Source organism: Manis javanica, chromosome 1 (assembly GCF_040802235.1).
Source record: "Manis javanica isolate MJ-LG chromosome 1, MJ_LKY, whole genome shotgun sequence".
Classification (NCBI taxonomy): Eukaryota; Metazoa; Chordata; class Mammalia; order Pholidota; family Manidae; genus Manis; species Manis javanica.
Window position 1 is genome coordinate 19,650,852 of NC_133156.1, and position 20,803 is coordinate 19,671,654.

Here is a 20,803-nt window from a genome sequence, read left to right on the forward strand (position 1 = left end):
CAGGGTGTCAGAATCAGAGAGGGCCTGGGGGCAGACAGCTTGGGGTTCATTTTCCAGTTCTGCATGTACGAAGTCTGCGATCGTGGGGAGGTTATATTTCCAGAGGGACAATAAACTCTCAGGACTTCACACCCACCTCATCCTGGTGGTAGCCAGGTAATTTCAGTGCTGAAACACTGTGGGAGCTGGCCTGGGTTCAGTTCCCTGGAGGCCAAGTGGACTGAAGCAGGGGGACCCCCACACCGACTCCATGGTCATCCTGCCAGTGGTGGGCCACCTGCCTCAGAAGTGCACACGATCGCCACCCCCTAGCTGCTCCGTCTGAACACCATGTCCCATGGTGCACGTCTATCTCCCTCAGGGAGTTGCACCACTTGATTTTACAGGACAGCGTCACAGGTGGCCAGGACACGGGCGCCCTTGTGTGGGGAATGTTATTGGAGAAGGGGGCAGGTATTTCCCCAGGGACCCCTACTCAAGACGGCGTCCACCTCATCTGCATGGTCCTGGGGTCAGCACATTCCTCTAGGAGGTCCTCTGACTCAGAAAGAGAAAGGTTGATGGGACAGTCTTTGAAAATACATATACTTGAAATATCAATTTCCTCCTCTTTTAACGTTTTCTATCTCCTTTCTCCACCACCAGTAAGTCCTTGCTTACCGAATACCCTCCGTTTACGTGGCCATTTGCCCTACTAAGGAGCCAGGGCTGTGTCATTGCCCCAGGCCTCCTATAACGGACCGACAGGGACACAAATTACAATCCCGTGTGATGCGATCACACCCTGGAAGGCTGGAGTGCCACAGCAACACAAGGGATGCCATGGCTTTACCCCAGCTCCGGAGGGTCCGGGAAATCCCTCAGACGTGACACCGCCCGGCTTTTAAAGGATGACCAGGAGCTCACCAGGTGGAGGAAGTGGGGGCTGTGGGGGGCAGGGGCAGGAGGGAGGTGGCGGGTGCCGAGCACACCCTGTGGACAAGCCTGCAGGAGCCACCTGCGGAATGAGGGTCTGGTGTGTCCAGAAAGCTGGGTGCAGAGGGGGCCCTGGGGAACCCTGACAAGACACAGAGATAATAAATAGTGTCGGTCAGGGGGAGCTAAAACAGAATATGAAATACCAGCCCCTTGCCTGCAAGAATATCACAGGAAATGCAGGAAACCTTGACACCAACAGCCACAGACAGTGAGGGAAAAATAAAAAGCAGACCAAGTGCACATGTTGGACTAGACCCTGTTCTACCAAAAAGAGAGGGCCATGTGGGCCAGGAAGGGTCCAAGAGGTCATAAGGACCTCTGCAGCCATGCTTAAGATCACAGGCCGTACCTAAGTGACCCGCTGCTCACTTAAGCATCAGAAATGCACTGTCCCCAATGCCCAGCTCTTCCCACAACACACTCCCCTTTATCTTTCCAGTGTGTTTATGGCTAATTCCCTTTAAAGCCCCTTGATGTGTGCAACTGCCCTTCTAGTGCAAGATTTCTGTGTCTCCATACAAACTGCAGGGTCTGATTAGAATCTGGAGATTCTGAGGTGAGGTAAGTAAAGAGCAAAATTATTATTATTATTATTATTATTATTATTATTATTATTATTTAAGAATGGCTATCAGGAAAATGCCACCTAGACCAAGTGTTCTTGACCTGAATCCATGGATGAGTTTGAGGGATACATAACTTTTGAAATTGAAGGCTTGCGTGTGTGAACTGTGTGTGTGTGTGTGTGTGTGTGTGTGTGCATGTACGTGCACACTCTACATGAAAAGGTTTATTTTTCTGGAGTGGATCGACACCTGTCCTTAAGTTCTCACGAAGGAGCATATTCCCCAGAGACCTAAGAATCAATGGTTCATCTCAGGGTTCAGCAAACTATAGCCTGCAGGCCAAGTCTGGCCCACTGCCTGTTTATAAAGTTTTATTAGAACACAGCTGCAGTCATGTATTTATGTATCATCTGTTGCTACTTTCACACCGGAACAGCAATGCTGAGGACTTGCAACAAAGACCATATGGTCTGTTAAGCCTCAGATATTTACTGACACAGGTGGTGACCCCCAATTCAGATCATGTTTTTTAGAACCAGTCACTAGTCTCGAGCAGGTGCTTGCGAATAATTTACCACCAAAATCCAAAAGTGAGCAAATAATCTTGGAATCAAAGTTTCCCTGCTGTAAACAGCAGCTTGGTTGATTAGTTAGTAAGCTACACACTGGCCCTTGTCCTGTCCTCCTCAGAAGTCTACTGGAGAGAGAAGTGGCCTAGAGGGACGCCAGCTAGAATTCTTCAAGGTGAGCCTACCGGAGGGGTCCTGGGCCACGCTGCCTTTGCCAACTGCTGGAGGACACATTGCTAAGCAAGACAATTATCACCACTCTGAATAATTCAAATCCTGCTGCTGGCTACGAACCACAGATGAGAAATTATATAATTAGCTCCAGCACACGTAAGTAAGACTACGTAAAATATGCTAACTCTCTCACCGTGTTAAGGCAAAACTGCAGAAATGGTGCCATCTATTAACCAGTCTATAGGATCAGTTCAAATACAGAGAAACATCCTAAGGGTATTTAAAAAATAACAATTATCAGTCAGTGTGACAGAATACTTTTCTTGACCAACAAAATAGGTTAAGAAAAAGTTTAACTCCATTTTAACGTATTTTGAATCGCATCCTTCTATCTTCAATGCATTGTTTGATGAGCAGTATATTGATTTTATGATCGATAAGGCAAGAATAATTTTTCATATATTTGCTATCATTTTGGATAGTCTCATCATTCTGACCTATTTGCTGGCAGATTGGTTTACGGCTATGAACTTTCATTATATGTGTGCAGAGAACAATGCCGTCAGGTACTAGAGCAAATATGAATGCAGCCTTATTTTGGGTTAGTGTCTTCCTTACTGGAAACCTCAAGAACAGTACATTTTCCTTAAGCCTGCAGTTTGTGTAAGAGGCTAGGTGTCTGGCAGCAGGAGAGAGAACTGCACAAAATAATCATCTCTTGGCTAGAGGGGAAGAAATATTCGCAAGTCTAATCTTCATGTCGGGGAAGTTCAGGAGTTGCATTCTACTGTGTAGGGCATTGTCACATGCTAGAACTTCTGGGCTTACTTCTCTGGGTTGCCGGGGCCCTTGTAGCCCTTTCTGATCCGAGTTTATTTACATATTGCTGCCTACGATGGGTGGCCTCTCTCTGTGAGTTGTTTTAAAACTTTTCACCAAAAATCAGTTGTGGGCTGTGCTGAATTTCAGGTGCGTGTGGAATAATTATAAAGAAGCTCGCAACACAAAGCTGGAAATACAGTCGTGGGGCTCCTGAGAGGAATGAGGCTTAGAGATGTAGATTTGAGAGGAGGTATACTCAGAGATTAAGAGGGTGCTGTCAAACCTAAGCCAGCTTGGGTTTGAACTCTGCCATCTACATGAACTAGCTGTGTGGCCTTGGACACATTATTTATCATCAAAGCCATAATTTCCTTAATTGTAACATTGGGAAGATTATACATATTTGAAAGGCTTGGCTTTTTGCACACCATCTGGTTGCTATTTGTGCCCACCACTGTCTACTGTAACCATCACTGCTGAAATCATTAAGGTAGATGAACTTTGATGGGCATAGTGAGTAATTAAGTTGAAGAAAAAAAGGGTTGAGGAATGGATTTGAGGGAGTAATTATTAAGGGCTCTATGGCAGAAGAACAGCCCTGAAAGAAGTTCAGGAGTGGTCGAGGGTGGGATGACCAGGACAGCAAGACCCTGTGAAGGAAAAAGGGGGAGAATTTCAAGGAGGTATTTATCAAAAATGACAAATGCTACACAGAAGTCAGGGAGGAAAAAGAAAAAAAGAGGTAAAACATAGGATACGGTGATTTGAAGGTCATTCCACCATATACGTGGTCGGAGAGGAAGCCAGTTACAAACGTAACAGGATTCAAAGTGGAATTTTCACTCAGTCTCCGAGGGGATGTGTATCAGATGCTGAAGTAAGTGGTGGGATGGGTCACCTTCTAGAAATTTCAAAGGAGATATAAATGAACACTCACATGCCTGAGTCTTCTTGCCCATTTCAAAGGTATAAGATGGTCCAATTAGAAAGAAAGGGGATTTGTAAAAAGGATTTCTTTAGAGAGAGCTGTGCGGTGGATTCCCTCATCCCTAAAGGGGGCAAATGCCCCCCTTCGCCCCAGGTGGGGCTTCCCCGGGAGATGTGGGAGCTCGGTCAGTGTTGTCTGTGGATGGAGGGAACAGCGGACTGGTGTCTGAGCGCCCACCCGAGGACCTCTGGCAGCAGAGTAACGGAGGCCTTGGTGCATCACACGGCCTGTTATTGGCACAAAGGCGACGTGTCAGTGTTTTGATGAATCTGAGCAAGTGAATTGGCATGGAGCTCATTTAAATTCTTCCCAAGAGGATCATCTGAGGCCAGCAGGGAGGGCTTTGGAGAAAAGAACTGAGGGGAAACATCCAAAGCTGGAAGAAACTGAACCGACCACATCAAAGAGGAGAGGCGTGTTCCCTGTGCGAGGCCCTGCAGAACCATGGAAACACCCGTATGAGAAGCTAGCTTCCCAGAAAGTCGGCCGGCCCAGCGAGCCCGAGGCCACCTCACAGCACGGCGGTCAGGTAAGGCGCTTCCCCTTGCTCGCCACGTCACCCGCTCTGCTCCCTACGCTGATCCTGAACGCGTCCCACAGACCAGGGAGAAGGCAGGGGAGAAGGAGAGAAGGCCCCAGTCCTACCTTTCCCCTGGGCCCTCCTAGGAAAGGACAGGAAGCCACAACTTCAAATGACGACTGCATGGGACCAGCCGTCTTCACCCCTGAACCGAGACAGGGATCTGGAGCCGGCAGAGTCCCTAACACCTTTTACTATCTTAGGAGGAGGCAGGAAGTCTCGAGACTGCCTGAGTGACACGCAGTGGCCTGAGGACTTCCGCCACTATATCCATGCAGAAGGACAGCAGAAGATGGGCTTTTTAAGTGAAAAAAAAAAAAACACAAAACCTAATTCTTGTGTTTCCAATGCACCGTGCATCCAAAGGTATAAAAAGTGGGTCAGGATGAGGCGGTATAGCCATCAAGGTCAGCAATTTTTTTAAAAAAAGCTGTTTGAGGAAGGGGCAGAGACAGAAAGGGCACTGTGATTTGATGGGATGAGAGCAATGACTGAGGGCTCTTTCAGGATTGGGGGGATTCAGGCATGGCCCAGGGCTCAGGAGGAAGGGACAGAAAAGGCAGGCTTGAACAACTGACCCCCCAGAACAGCAGCAAAGGGAGGCGGACAAGGTGAGGCCACAGGAAGAGAGGGGACGAAACCAAAGACTCTCCTGTCGCTCTGGAAGGAAGAAGAGAGGGGAGAGGATGGGTGAGGACACAGGGACATTCTGCTCTAGAAGGCAAGGAAAATAAAAGAGTGACACTGAGTGACTTCGGTCACCTCGGTGCTCTAGGAGGAAAGCCCACCTTCTAAAAATGGAGGCAGTGCGTGGGGTTTATTAGTCTGGAGGGTAGAATTAGGACCACCGTGTACAAGCCAGACAGTGACTAATCTGGGCCCCGAATGAGAAAGAACTGAATACACATCAGCCCCTGCGGACAGAGGATCGGCCTCGGGGAGCCTGGTTCCAGCTGGGACGGCTGCACAGCTGCCCCGATGCTGCAGCGGACTTGTGCACGGGGCGACGGGCCAGGACGATGACTTCCAACACTCTCAGCATTCAGGGTCCGTTTTCTTCAATGTGATACTTCGCAGGGTTTTTCCATGTCAACAATTCAGGTGTCGCCATGACTGAAAACAATACAGAGAAGCCCAGGGGGACCAGAAGGGAAGGCGTGAAGGAAAGCTTGCACAGGTTATACAACGTCTTGATTTCCCAAGTAGAAAATCATGTATTCGTAGCAAGGCAAAACTAGCTTGTGCTTGAGACAGATTCGGTCTCCAAAGTACAATATTCTGTATGTCTCCGTGGCTTGGCAGCGGATTAAAGTGCTTACATTCAAAAATATCACTGTGTTCTGGAAACTTTATATTTATGCATGGGCTAAAATAGCTATGGTGGAGAAGCCTCCAGAACCCCTTGGGTTTTTCCACTGCTCACAGACAAATGGGAACCTACTGACAATGCGCTTCTTCCCCGTCTGGAACTCCAAACACACACAAACCCAAAAACCCTCTACTTCAAACATGAGGCTGTGGGCTATACATCAGTGCAATCAGAAGCGATCATACCGGATCGTCGATACAACAGTCAAGTATCATGGAGACTCGGCGATTAGCTAACAGGGCAGCTATACTGTGTTTGTTTTTCAGTAACGACTGTCCATTCCTAGAACTCACACTCACCAACACAGAAAAACATCCCAGCATCAACCATCATGAATCTCAAAGAAGTCTGCCCACAGATTCACTTTAAACAGGGGCCATATAATCCGGTTAAAATGTAAACCTATAAAGAGGTGTCAGTCTATTGTGACCCACTAGTCATTTCACCCCAGTGTTTTCCGGAGGGATAAAATACACGACGGCGAGAGAACAACAAGCCACATTTCATATTCTGAGTCCAAGGTCAGTAACCGAGATCCTTTGACACCTTTAGACATAAGCAATACTAAAAGTCATTTGAAGGGTTATATTACATGGTAAGAGTTATTATCTACAGTTATTTATGCCTGGCACATGGTAAGTTAGCTTAGCTTATTGAATAAATGGATGGCTGTGTTAAAGAATGAATGGATGTTATTAGTAGTAGTTCAAAAACCACTTTGTAAGGAGAGCTCGTCTTTCTCCAGATTCTGAGCATTTCCCCAGTGTTCCCAATGACCTTGTGGCGTCCCAGCATCACCAGCCCTAGGACAGAGTCGCAGGGCCATCAGAAATGCCTTTGACCCAAAACACATGGACACAAGACTGGGACTCCTGGATACTGTCAGTGTTTAGAAGTCTGACTGGTTCCGACTATGGTTTGAGTTAATCTTCCAGCGACTCCCTCCAAAGAAGGGTGGATATCTTCAAAGCTCCCTTAATTCCCTGTCACCGTCATCCAGGAATGGAAGCTGAGAGTCCCATAACTGGTGTCCCTCTAAGAGGAGGGCCATTTGGACACACAGAGAAGAAAGCCACATAAAGGCGGAGGCAGAGACTGGAGCGATGCTGTTAACAAGTCCAGGGATGGCAAGGGTTGCCCGCAACCATCAGAAACATCTGGGTTCTGAAGAGCACCAAGGGCGAATCTTGGCGACATCTGCCTCCCATTAAGCCGAGCAGATGAATCTGCGCGGCCGAGCCCGGCTGCAGGCTGCCAGGAGGTGCAGTTCAGCTGACATGTCCCTCCCCAACATCATTCGCCAAGTAATAAGGAACACAGTTTTGAACGTGCTTTGACATTTACTATCTCATTTGAAGTCCATTACAACCCAGGAAAAAAAAGGTGTTTTGCAGAATAGAAAACAGGTTTGGAGATACAGAGAAACCACCCAGCAAGTAGGACCTGGGGCTTGGACTGGCCCTTGGATTTCTGATCCTGTTCCAATGCCTTTTCTATTATTCTAGGTTCTCACCCTATGTCCTCATCACCCAGGGTTGGGGAAAGCAATCAGGATCCTGTGGCGAATGAGGCCTGACGCAGCTTCCGTCTCATCTCATTCAGGACACGAGTCCCTGGAAAGTGGTCAGGATGGACTATTTCTAGAAACACTTACCAAGCAGATCCTGGGTACCCAACACATGGGGGTCCACAAAGAAAGCTGAGGAAATGTTCCTTCTGGAATCCTGTACCCAGGAAGAGCCCTGTACTACAGATGGGGGTGGCCAGTGTGGGGAGAAGCTGGACGGGCACTCCCCAGAGAGAGGGCACGAAGTGGGCATGCACGTGGACCCACAAAGCATTCCAAATACCTCCCTGCAGTTTTAATTTATAACTTCAGACGCAGAAAAGCTGCGACTTACAGAAGGCATTGTGTTGTGTGGAAGCTCAGCAGTTTACATTTCTTCTGTACTTGTATATTTACTATACTTCTATTCAAATAACATTTTTAATCATAACTTTTTGTCTCAATCCGCATTTGCCAACTTCAATTAGAGGGGCTGAGAGGTGTAATATGTACGATATGCCCACAATACATACAGCATTAAAACTACATGCTCCCAACCAAGCTTGGACAGTAGGCTTTCTTCTTTTAAATAAAAAATACCTAGAGCACTCGTTTATACCAACTCAATTTTATCTTTTAGGTACAATCTACGCCATTAAGAGCATTGTAGGTCCTCACTCTGTCTTTATCATAGTCTCTCCCCGCCCAGGTTATTCTCTCCACACATCAACATTCTCACGTGGACATTTCTAAGCACACTGAACCAACCCAAGGCAGAATCCTGCGATGTGACTCGTGAAAAACAGTCCCTCCCATCGGGGACCTTTTCAGGCAATTGTAATAGATTTCTTCCAGTGAGGACTGTGCAAATTTAGACAGGTGGAAAAACAAACAAATACAAATGGGTTTACCTGTAACTCCAGTTCCAAAAAAATCTCGACAACTTCAAGCAACAACTGTTGTGGGTTAAGTTATGTCCTGCCACCAAAAGATATGTCAAAGTGCTAACCTGGTACATGGGAATGTGACCTTGTCTGCAAAGAGGGTCTTTACAGATGGTATGTTAAGAGAGGTCACACTGGATGAGGGTGGGTCCTAGTACCATAACTGGTGTCCCTCTAAGAGGAGGGCCATTTGGACACACAGAGAAGAAAGCCACATAAAGGTGGAGGCAGAGACTGGAGCGATGCTGTTAACAAGTCAAGGGATGGCAAGGGTTGCCCGCAACCATCAGAAATGAGGTGCTAGTTTAGAAGGACTCTTCGGTAGAGCCTCTGGGGGGAACACAGTCATTCCCACACCTTGACTGTGGTCATTGGCCTCCAGAACCATTAGAGAGTCAACTTCTGTTGGGTTAAGCCACCCAGTTTGTGGGACCCTGTTAGGAAACTAAGACAACATGTAAGCAAAAATACCTAAGTCCTAGGAAGGCCTATGAACATCAAAATCAAGAGCTGGTAAAAAGAGAGGATGCGCGCAGGGAGGGGCAGGCCCGGCAGGGGGGAGGTGAGTGGGTGGAGAAGTGGGATGAGCACATCAGGCACGTTGGCTTTGAGGGTGCAGGGAAGACAGAGGTTGCCGCCTGTGACACCAGGAGGACGTCATCACCAAGGAGTGATGTCCCTCCCAGGCATGAGGCAGGCATTTCTCAACAAAACCCTGTCACTTTTTAATAGTGACAAATCACAAATTCGTAAGTGTATCACCAATATATGAGCAGAACCATAGTAAGCTTCCTGTCTCAATCTGGCCTTTCTCTTGGCCGTTCATCCTTCTGAATTAGACAGCAAAGCGCCCAGGAGAAGGAGCTGCTGGCCTGTCTGTCTGTCTGTCTATCGTGCTGAAGCCACTGTTTTCCAAAGTGCAAAGGTTCCACCGATTGATGATGATGTTGCTGAGATGGTTACATTCGGAGCTAGAAAGAGGAAGGTGGTTTTCTTTGACGGGCAGCAGTGGGGAGGAAGGAGGGGCCCTCACGGTTCCTAATACTGACCTGGCTACAATGCAGTCCCATGAAACGTACGTCTATCACGCCAAAACCCATCCCTGGGAAGAGCTTATGAGCTGCCCCCTGAGTTTTCCCAGCAGTAATTAGGGGGATGTATTATTGCTAATCCTGAACACACCGGGAACTGGGTTAATTTTGAAAGGTAAAAGAAAAACGCTGCCTTGTGGCAAAAGGCCACTTCTTGGCAACATTAAATCAAGCTGGGCCCCACGCGTGGACTGATTCTGAGTATGTCCATACACCTGTTGACCCGCTGTATCGGAAGGTACTAAGGAACAGGCCAAAGGAAGCCTCCATGTGCAAATACCATTTGGCAAGTACAGATAAGCTGGAATAAATCATACTAAGAGGACTTAAAAAAAAGACTCACATTTTAATATATTAGCACTAGAACACACTGTACAAGCCATGGGAAAATTACAGTTGTCAACGTGTGAATTTAGCCTCAGAGTAAGTTCACCCAAGGAACTAAACTCTCAGTTCAGACTCTTTTTCTGCCCCCTTTCTCCCAATCCACGGGTTTCTTTCTGGAGTGGGGGAGGGCAGTGTTACTCAACAGACGTACTTCACACCAACAGGTGCTCCGGGCATATGCATTGAGGGAAGGGATGAGGAGTTCTCATTTACTCACTAAAATAGTTTGAAGTGATGGCTACACCATAAACTCGGGGTAAGGTGTCCTGATGCATGCGTGCGTGTGTGTGTGTGTGTGTGTGTGTGTGTGTGTGTGTGTGTGTGTGTGCAGTGTCCTGGGGTGAGAGTGTTGCCAGGGAGGAGGGGACACTGGGCCTGAGGCTTCACTATGTGGGGCTGGCCTAAGTTCACCTGGGGGCTGGATAGAGACCCAGGGCTTGGTAACCCCACCAGGGCCACTCTGCTGCTTTGAAACTGAATTGTATGACAGGCCATTTTCTATATCAAAGCACGACTGAAACTTTTGTTTCAGGATGCATCTGCTCTCAGGGACCACTTTATCAGAAGCAGCTATTTTCTTTAAATTGAAAGTCAAGGCAGCTGATTGTTCTCAAAACTGTGCCATCATACCTTCTGTTTGGCTAACATTCACTTGTCTGGCACAATGCAAAGTCGCCTTGTCCCGTAGAAGAGGTGAGCTGGGGAGGGGCCTTCCCTCCCCAGGAGCCCTCCCCACAGACACTACATGTGTGGTGCATTTACATAAATCTGTGCCCTCAAAGGGCATGTCTATCAGAGATGAAGATGAAATGTGTTTAGAGAAAATCTACAGATAAAAAGACACTAAACCACTCACCCAATTAGGATCTTTGAACCAAAATAACTCAAATATCTTCAGATGACTCTATCTAGCTGGCTTCAAGTCTACCACAACATACCATACATCTATCTGACCATGTATATAATTTTATTGGGCATTTGAGGTTTTCACGATAAAGGAGTAGACTTTCTTATTCTTATCCCTTTCCACACACTTAAAAAAGTCACTTTTAAACAATGAAATAATTGTAGTAATCTTAAATGCATATAGATGACATGTATACATGCATATAACACAGATGCTCTATGTGAATATACATCAACATTTGTATATTAGACTGGCACCACCAGGTCACACCATTTATCCTGCTACGTTAGCACTCAGGTATTTCTCATACACTTAGTCAAAAGCTTACTGACTCGGTTTTTCTATATTCATCTAAGCAAAAAATTCATTAGCACTTCAAAAAGCATTTCCCACTAGCTGGAATTTTAATTGGCAATAAGTATGTAATAGTTCCCTAATTAAATTAGAAGGAATATTATCAAGGAAAGGTCTCTTTGTTCTGTGTAATCATCTTTCCTGTGATGCTGTTAAGATTCTGAGATGATTTATAGCACCAAAAAAATTCATTCTTGAAGTCACAGCCTTTCATATTCACTTCCTATGGTGCATCTTTCCCTCTTTACCAACTGTACCTTCTTTACCAATTACAAACAATCACATTTCATTTCTAATGGAAAGATGCTCCCCCACTGCCTGTTTTGATCTCTCACAGCTGCTAATGACAAACCAACCCTGCAGGATTTAAAGGAGAACAGATACCAAGCCAGTTTCCCAGTTGTGAACTAGAGGAACCCACATGTGTGAAGCTGGGTCTAAAAACACACTCAATAATTTTGTGATTACAAACGTCTCAATTATACATTTTTAGAAACACACATAACTAAAAATGTAGAAATCTACACCACGGTCGTCTATGAAACACCAAGTTCATTATTAAGTGGTTCTAAATTAGCCACTGGTAATTGACTTTTCCAAAGGATTCCATCCTCCCCACTACCATTTCATCTGTTTTCTATATATAAAAAAAAAAAAAAATCAAAGAAATTCAAGATATGGAAAAGACATGCCGGTCGAGGATCTGAAAGTGATTTGGTCGCTTTGGAGCTGACGCACTCTTGGCCTGGTGCAGCTCATTTGGAAAGCTGCCTCACATTTCCCGTGGTCTTGAACTTTTTTTTTTTTCCTTACCACTTTCATCTAGCAAGAAATCGTCCTGGTAACGGAACTTCTCCGGTCCGCATGCAATAAAAATGTCATCATCTCCGAAGAAGTCTTGAAGGCACACCACCTACAAGAGAAAAGTATGAGGCTCAGTACGGGGTCAGCAGCACAGCGCTCAGCGCCGGGGCGCCCCGCACGCAGACATCTGCACCCCGCCACTCACTCCCCACGTCTAATGGAGTCAACAGCACAGCCTCTCCCGAGGAATCTCAAAAGAACGTTTCCAGCATCTGTTACTAGTAAGAAACATGTTACATCTGAGTTGTGCAGGGAGACGGGATAAGGAAAATAGAACCAGTAACTGTCACATTTATGACTTGATATATCAATAGGCTATGAGGTAAGAGCCCTTTATGTCCATGACGGAGTGGAGGCAGCAATGTGTGGAAAAGGAGAGACCCTTTATTCTTCTGAATGTAATATTCCCTGACAGCAATAAAAGTCAGCATTCGGTTTTAGCAACAAATAGGTTATTTAGTAACTGATGCCATACATGCACATGAGGATGGCTGCTCGGGGTGATCAGGGAAGAAAACTAGGTGTGTCATATGGATATCAAGTTCTCCTTTAGATCCATTCTACCTCTCATTGAAACAAAAATGGAATTCTTCATAAAAGGCATAATAGAGAAAATAAGTGATTTCTGACAAGCAGATATAGAGACAAGGCAGCTGTATGTCCACCACTAAAGTTAGGCTAAACTTTAAACCTCCTGAGTTGCCCAGCTTCTTATAATAGTCATGAAAAAGGACAGCTTTAAAACAACCTTTTTGATAGTTATTAAACTTATTCTCCAATAAAAACTTCGAGAGCTACATGTTGAAAATGTGGCCAAAATGAGTGATTTCAAGCCTCACTCTCTGCCTTTCGATATGAGTCCTCAAATGCAATAATTTTTAGACTTCAGATAGTTTTTCCAAATAGTTTTGCATTTCCAAATAGTCACTTGTAACAATTTATAATAAGCATTAAACACGAGTGAGGTACACCCATAGTTATCAGTGCTTATTCTGTCTATAAAAGCTTGAAAACATAGGGGATTTAAGAGGGACATTGCCAACCTCCAGGAAGGTGGACCAGAAGTCTTCAAAAGTGATGTCACCTCTCACCTTCTTCTTGGGTTAAAAACAGGCCCTTTGAATTCAGCACCCACTCTGTTTCACTGTCTTTCTGATTCCCACCACGACCTTGTCCATCTTTATTTTCATGATACCGCACGCCCACCCCGGGTTTGTTTGTTTGTTTTTTCATCAGCATTAGTGTTACCCCAACCAACTGCATGCAGGCCATTTGCATTTACGTGCATAAGTCTTCACTGTGCCTTCTATAGACAAGTGAGCACACGACATATCCATACAGAATGAGTAAGTCATGGTCTCTCCCGCAGGCAAAAAAATGAACGGTTAACACAAAAAGCAGTATTTCCTAAACTGAGAATGGCTAATAGGCTTTGTGCAACAACAAAAAAAGGGGGTAGGGTGGGGATTCTAGGGCCAAATTTTGTGATTTTGGAAATACTGAATTTATCCAATATAAACAGGTTTCCTTATTTCTGGTCTTGTCAAAACCCTTCATGTGCTAATGCACACCACAACTCCAAAGAGGAGAGAGAAAAATCCAGTGTTTCCCAAACCTATCTGATTCTGGAACTCCTTCCTCACACAGCAGAGTACGGACTAGTGTCAGAGAGCCCTTTGCCCACAGTCACAGTTGAAAAGAATTCAAAGGACACACAGAGGAAAGGACAGCACCCCACTCCTCTCCTAGGGAGCCGTATTTCTCTAGCTGGTAAGTATTTATTTGATAATTTTTTCTAATTCGAGCATTTATGATGGGCTTACACTGTGCCAAGCTCCATGCCTAACATCATGATGAGAAACCTCGGATACATGGAAAATACTATTTTCCAAAGGAAATGGTCCTTCTTTCCACATAGTCCCATCATTTGCATTCTAGAACATCAGATTGCAAACCAGATCACAGTCACCTGTGTCTGCCTGTTTTATGCTATTGCCAAGGGGACAAATAACTATCACCAAAACTACAACATATTTTAAGCAGCCCGCCAGTCAACTCCCTCCCGTCGCGTACCCAAGACCACCCTCTACTAAGCCTGGTACTCAACGGAACAGCCAGTGATCCAGGTTGGACAGTTTAGGTCTAATTCTTTTGGCAAGTAGGAAATGAAACATGATTAACTTTTGATGTTATTTCCAATTCCAGGATTCTGGGAACATAAAAGCAGCACAGTGCTTGTTACAGCAAAGTAACTGTCATTGACCAGCACAGTAAGACAGGGAAAGGCATTCCAGTGCCAAGCGACATGTGCGCATTTACCTCTCAATCTTCAAAATCAAAGAATTAGTTCAAGCATCAGAAACTGTGATGTTTTCTGTGTTCTCTGCTCCAGCACTAGTGGCCGTTTCCCCGCTCACGTCCTCCCACCCGAGAAGGTGGGTAGGGTCCGTGGATCAAATCTAAAATGATAAAACTGGTTTTTCTTAGAAGCGTTGGTCAAAGATTTGATAGTAAAGATGGCTCTAACACAAGGATATGATAGAGATGGATTTAGGATAATCTGTGCATTTCAATGATCTCTGCTCCCACTCTCTGTCATTGACCCAGAGAGAGTTGGAACATGTTCCACCTAACAACAACAAAGAAGACTAACAAAGCAAGGTTCACATGCTCTTCTTTAAGCCAATGTATTTTAAGAATTTCCTTTGGGCATTACTGTACATTCCGATATCAAAGGATTGGAGAAAGTAGAGAAATTATAAAACTGATGTCTTACATAATGAACTGATGTTACATATCTATGCAGTGTTATTCCTTTTTAAATCTGAGGTTCTCAAAGTTCAGTGTGGTAATCAGCTTTAAAAAGAAAGTTCCATTTATGGATTAAAAAACGCACTCCCTGCTGTAAGGGGGTAGTAGTGGTTGCTCTAGTATTCGTTTATGGAATTTTGCTTGGAGGTATCAGATGTTGGCAGCACCCATCAAGATTAGATACAGGGAAGGTGCAAAAGTAGAGATACTGAGTTGGAGAAAAGAGAGATGTCCAACCTGTGAGAAGTAGCAGCTCCCCTTCCAAGCTTTCTGGAGGCACCGCGGTCCTCCTGGCCCCCTGCAGAGCTGGAATTACCAATGCCTGCCCTTCCCCACTGTCTCACTTCAGCCATGGAAGTGCCTTTGCAATCTCTCTCAAACCTGCGCCCTTCCCTGCCCACCTTCCCTTTACCCCCATCACCACGTCAGTCCGGAGCTTGTCCGCCTGTGGGCCTTGGCACGTCCCTCGGGGGGGTTTTCTCCCTTCCACCTTCTTCCTCTCCAGGCCATCCTGCTTAATTTTGTTAATCTATTCTTTCTTCGTAAATTTTCAAAATCACTCTCCGTGACTCAGAAAAATGTCAGCGGCTTACCATAATCAAGTTAAAGTTCATCGTCCAAGACTGGCTTTCTAGACTCCTCAGAATATGGTTCCAACCTACGTTTCAAGTTGATAACAGCTTTTAGCCGTGATACGGTGCCTAATACTTACTAAGCATTTGTTGGGTGCATGGATGGATGGATGCATGGATGGATGCATGGATGGATATAAGGGCTATGCTCTATCCCGAAACATGCTCCAATTTATCTGCTTTACCTACTCTTCTCAGAAAAGGGCTATGTGTGGCTTTTTGTATGATATTTTTCCCTGTTTGTTATCCCCTCCTACCTAACTCTTTTCTCATTTAAATCCCTGACTCAAAGTTCAGTTGAAAACTCAAGCCTTACCTTTCTATCCACTCCAATACAATGTGACTTACCCTGCTCTGAACCTCCAGTCATCCGTCAACAAATGTTTATTGAACACAAATCATTTGCCGACCACTGCGGTGGACCTTGAGAATACAACCGCCCTCGGCCTTTGCCTCATCTTTTCAAACGTATGCGCACAGACTTACACTCCCAACTCTTCCTGACACGCTGTTGTGAATTAGTAACTCGGCAGAGAGCAACGCGCATGACTTCCCTGTGGTTTCCGTCATGAGCCTGCAGTCAGTGCTGAGTCACAGCCCCTACTTACACCGTGACCACCGCTGACTTGCACAAGTCAGAAAGAAAAACCCAGTCGGCTCCCTTGAAATGTGTCCTGTTTCTGAAGACCCTAAAATGTGGTCAGGGCAGGGGCCGTGTCCCTCGCTGGGTGTGGCTCGCCAGCCTCACGGAGGTATCCGCTCTGGCACAATTTCCTCAGATTACACCAAAGTCAGGCTCTGAATTAACCCAGCTCGGCCACCTAGATGGGAGGTTTCATGCCTCGACGTACCGCATCAGTTGTTTTAAGGATTAGAAGACTTAAGACTGTGAATCAGAAAAGAATAATAAGTCCTCAATACATTTTAGCTATTTTATTAGCCCAAATGTATTGTTACTTCCAAATAAATAAAAATCAAATGCGTACCTAAATGAAAACATTTTTAAAAACCGTAGTGTGTAGCTCCTGGTCACTATGCCAACAGTGGCAGCCCCTTCTCACTTTGGGTGATTCTACTAGTATAATTATTTTTGTGACAGCGTATTTTGAATTAGCATCAGTGAAATGGCGCAAAGCTGGTACACATCACTAACATGACGCTGGAATGTGGTCCATGCTCTGGTTTCCATCCAGCTTCCACTGAAATGGTGCGTGTGAAAATCATTTGCAAGTGCAGTCACATGCTACTACAGGTATAACTGTATGAACTACTGTCTTAACTCGGGACCTCTTGGGACCTGTCACCAACAATTATTCTGTAGGAACCAGAGAGTTCTACTCCTCTGAGAAAACTGTCCTGGGTCAAAACGTCCCTACACTAGAAAAGGAATTGTATGGGTATGACATGTGCTTAATATCCTATCCACTAACTTTGAGTTCTTACCTAGTGCTTTGGTTATTACGTGAAAATCTAACCCCAAATAGAAACATTCCATTTATTGCATCAGAGTTTACCTCTGATGGTGCTTAAGAGTGTATCTCCAAAAACATGGGTGTTAGATCCCACCAGATGTGCTGGAAAAAAACCTTCGATGAAGGACAGCTGGGTTCTGAGCCCAGCTTTGCCATAAACATTGTAAAAACTTGGATTAGTTCCTTAAATTCTCCTGGTTATCAGTTTCCATATTGGTTCTAGTACATATTTACCACAGCAGTTATATGGTGAAGAAAGAAAGATGAAAATCCTCTTTTTGGTGTGACATAGCAACAAGAATAGTTATATACACATTAGTACATTTAATCTTCGATAAACATGATTGCATTGAATCGCCTCTGTTATGAAGAGGACAGACTCTATTTGAAAACAGATGTTATTGATATCCAGGATTTAAAAAATTTAGCCGATTAAACTGAAGTTCAGTAGCAACGTGACACCAAGTTAGAATTCCAATGCAGGCTCTTCATTACCAAGCAGCAGAGCAACCAGTCTGTTCCAATGCACAGAAAAGTGTACCATTATTTTCACGTATTATAATTTCCAGTTGATAAGTTATCATATATATTGCATATTAATATTTTGTGATAAAAAGTGTCTAATAAAACTTTTCTAAAGGAAGTTCGAATTGTTTCTCTGACTCAAGGAAAACATTAGGTTTTCTGACTCTTTGTATGGGAAATCTGAAATCGTGTCTTTTACATTAAGTTGTCTTTACGCACACTGGTTCCAGGACACTTTAGCTGCTTATAGGGAGCAAGCAACCACTGCAGACAAACATGGACTTCCTCTCCTCTGCACTTCCGGCTTGAGCTGCTCTGCAAGGATAGAGATTCAAACAAAGGCAATAAAAGCATCTGCTGTTTACACATTTCCAAAGCAAGCCTGTGGCATCCATTTCCCCTCACGGCACCAGGGTCTCCATGGCGATGCTGACATAACAGAGCTGGGAGAGATTCTCAGCAGGGCCTATGCAACATTTTCTCTCCAAGAGCGCCCTCTATCCACGAAACGGGGTCCCTCTGCCGCCACAGCCTCCCTTGTTGGAAGAAGCCACACGTCATTTTTAGCAGGTGCCTCTCCTTGTGTGACAGACACCGAAGTATTTTAGCACCACCTATTTAACATGTTTCCAGTGAGATTACAAACAATTGCAAAAATAAAAGCTAATAAATCCAGTCCATGAACTGGGATCATTGAGCATGGCAAGTCGTTTCTGTTTGCCTTTTTAAAAAATATTTATTTATAATTTCTCATTCTGCTTGATCCCAGTTGAAGAGAATAGGCTTAAGAGATCTGTAGGTCACATTTTAAGAAGATGCTTTTCATCAAAAAGGAATGCTTATACCACTGAAAAAAAAATCCAATCACTTGTGTATTTAAAGTTCTGGAATCAAGCAAGTCAGTCCTTCTTTCTGGACAATTCTCAGTGTGACCGTGATAATTAACTTGGAGCTAAAACTTGGCATGCACAGGCCCCCACATCCTGCCAAAGCTAAATTTTGAGGTTTCTCTTCCAAGTTCATTCCATACTTGGCTTATGTCCCCCCCTCCAAGCATTGTGCATTATTATGCACGTGATAGTGTAAGTCTACCATTGTGAATTTTCTGTCCTATCATCATGTAATCCCATACACTTCTGCCTAAAATATGTCTACCATTCATATTACAGTCAAGTATTTCACTGTTGTAAAAATACATTCTCTGTTGTTTCTTTATGACCTTTTCACCTTTTCATTTCTTTGACGATAAATTTAAGTAAATGATAATGTGTTCTTAGTTGTTCTAGAAATTTCTAATAAAGAAAACTCCTTTAAAGAAACTCTGGTTCTTGGCCAAAGAAGGATACAACCATTGAGAAAAGAAACAAGTTACTCAAATCACAATAATAATAATATCAGAGAGAGGAAAATTAAAATCTTCAAGCTACTTTTGACAAGTTTGAAGCTCTAAGATGCTTTTTTTTTTTTTTTTTTTTTTTTTGCAAAAGTGGGGAAGGTTGAAATTCAAACTTGGCTATTAGTTGACACGTAAACAACATGTTGATGCTTAAAGAAATGGAAAAGAGAAAATGTTTTCTTTTGAAATGCAAGCAATTTAATTTGCAGGGTCAATCAGGAAAAAAATCCCAACAGTTATGGAATAGAAGGTACATTCATTCCTTGGGCATGTTCTGAGCTGCCAGTCTGCGTGGGCAGCAGGCGCAAAAGCTTGTGGTGGGAGATTCTCTTTAAAGGCCGTGCACCCTTCATCTCAGGTCACCGTCTTTCATGGGCTCAAGTGGACCTATGGAACCTGCAACCCATTCTAAAGACTTGATCTTTCATTATCCTGTTTCTTAACACTAACATTTCTTTTCCTTTTCCTGTTTTTTTTGACTGTGTACGGGGACCTTGCCTTTGTCACCTAACTAGTGTGTGACCTTAGGCAGCTTCTTAACGCCTTCAAGCCTCGATGTCCTCACACGTCCAATGGGGCTACCAAAGCTTACCAGGAGGTTCCATGAGGAGCCTATGAGATGAGGTGCAGCAACAGCACAGCACCGCGCCTGCCCTCTGAGGGTTCAGGAAGGATGAACAGCTGCTCCTCTGAGTGGTGGCATTAGTGAGGCACAGTAGGACTCTGCCAGGAGTCATTCTGAGGGATCTGGGCTGTCACTTAAGAACAGAATGCTGAAGACGCTTGGACTCTCCGGGGACAGACGGCTGTGAAGAGAGTTCCCTTCAGGGTCCCCAGCTCTGAGGCGAGTCAAGGCAGCCTGAACTATGACTCTGTTTATCGTTTCTTCTACTAAGACCTCACTGCTGCTGGCTGCCCCATCTTTGGAATAGCTTGATCTACTAGCCACCTGTCACTTAAGGAAGGAAATCAGAGCCCAGGAAAGTGGAAACTTTCACAGTAGCGTCTTGGGAGAGGGTACAAATAATGTCTGATTGGAACTCAGAAGCAAAGCCTAATCAGTAGCTCAGGATGGGTCTGTGGTCTGAATGTTTGTGTCTGTCCCCCCCGAATTTATATGTTGAAATTATAACCCCCAAGGGGCTGGTATTGGGAGGTGGGGTCTTTAAGATCACTGTCCTTGTAAAAGAAGCCCAAGAAAGCTCCCTTGCCCTCCACCATGTGAGGTCACAGCAAAAGATGGCCATCTAGGAAACAAATTCTCACTAGACTCCAAGCCTGCTGGCACTTTGACCTTGGACTTCTTAGCCTCTGGAACTGTGAGAAATACATTTTTGTTGCTTAAGGTCCACTTAGTCGATGTTTTTTTATTACTATAGCGGCCTGAGCAGACTAAGATGATGGGCATTCAAGACGAAGGACCACCCAGGGCAGCAGTTGCCTTATTTGAATAGCCTGATCCATGCCGGTATTTCCAGAGCTAGAAAAAGAGATAAATGCCACTACTGACTGAATCTTTTTGAAAAGATCCATACAAGTAGGTAGCTGAGACTGTGGCTTGATTTCTAACTAGGAAGAAACATCTTATGATGATCATCAGAAAAAGAAGACATAAAATTAGTAGGAGCCACACGGAGCCACGGAATACAGAGCCTTTCAGAGCAGATGAGGAAAGACAACGTCCCAGTGGAAAACGTGGCACAGAGAGAGTTAACGTTCGGTCTGTTTAACGTCTCAACAGTGAGGCCGGATGTAATGCTACCATTCAAGAGCCCTGAGAAATGACAGTGCGAGCTCTTACTGCCAATGCCAAGAGGTGTTCCGGATG

The 20,803-nt window shown here is 44.7% G+C and overlaps 1 protein-coding gene across 5 annotated transcripts in view; it reads right to left on the reverse strand.

Annotated features, from left to right (window-relative positions):
- Positions 1-20,803, reverse strand: part of DCLK1 (doublecortin like kinase 1) — a 287,302-nt gene that overhangs the window by 136,321 nt on the left and 130,178 nt on the right. For 4 of the 5 annotated variants that reach the window (XM_037012261.2, XM_037012255.2, XM_073229251.1 and 1 more), the window contains one exon: positions 12,089-12,188. In XM_037012261.2, coding sequence (XP_036868156.2) covers positions 12,089-12,188 — 100 coding nt within the window. Of the gene's footprint in view, positions 1-12,088; positions 12,189-17,798; positions 17,964-20,803 lie in introns of those variants that run through there. The other variant, XM_073229250.1, reaches the window with a different exon arrangement.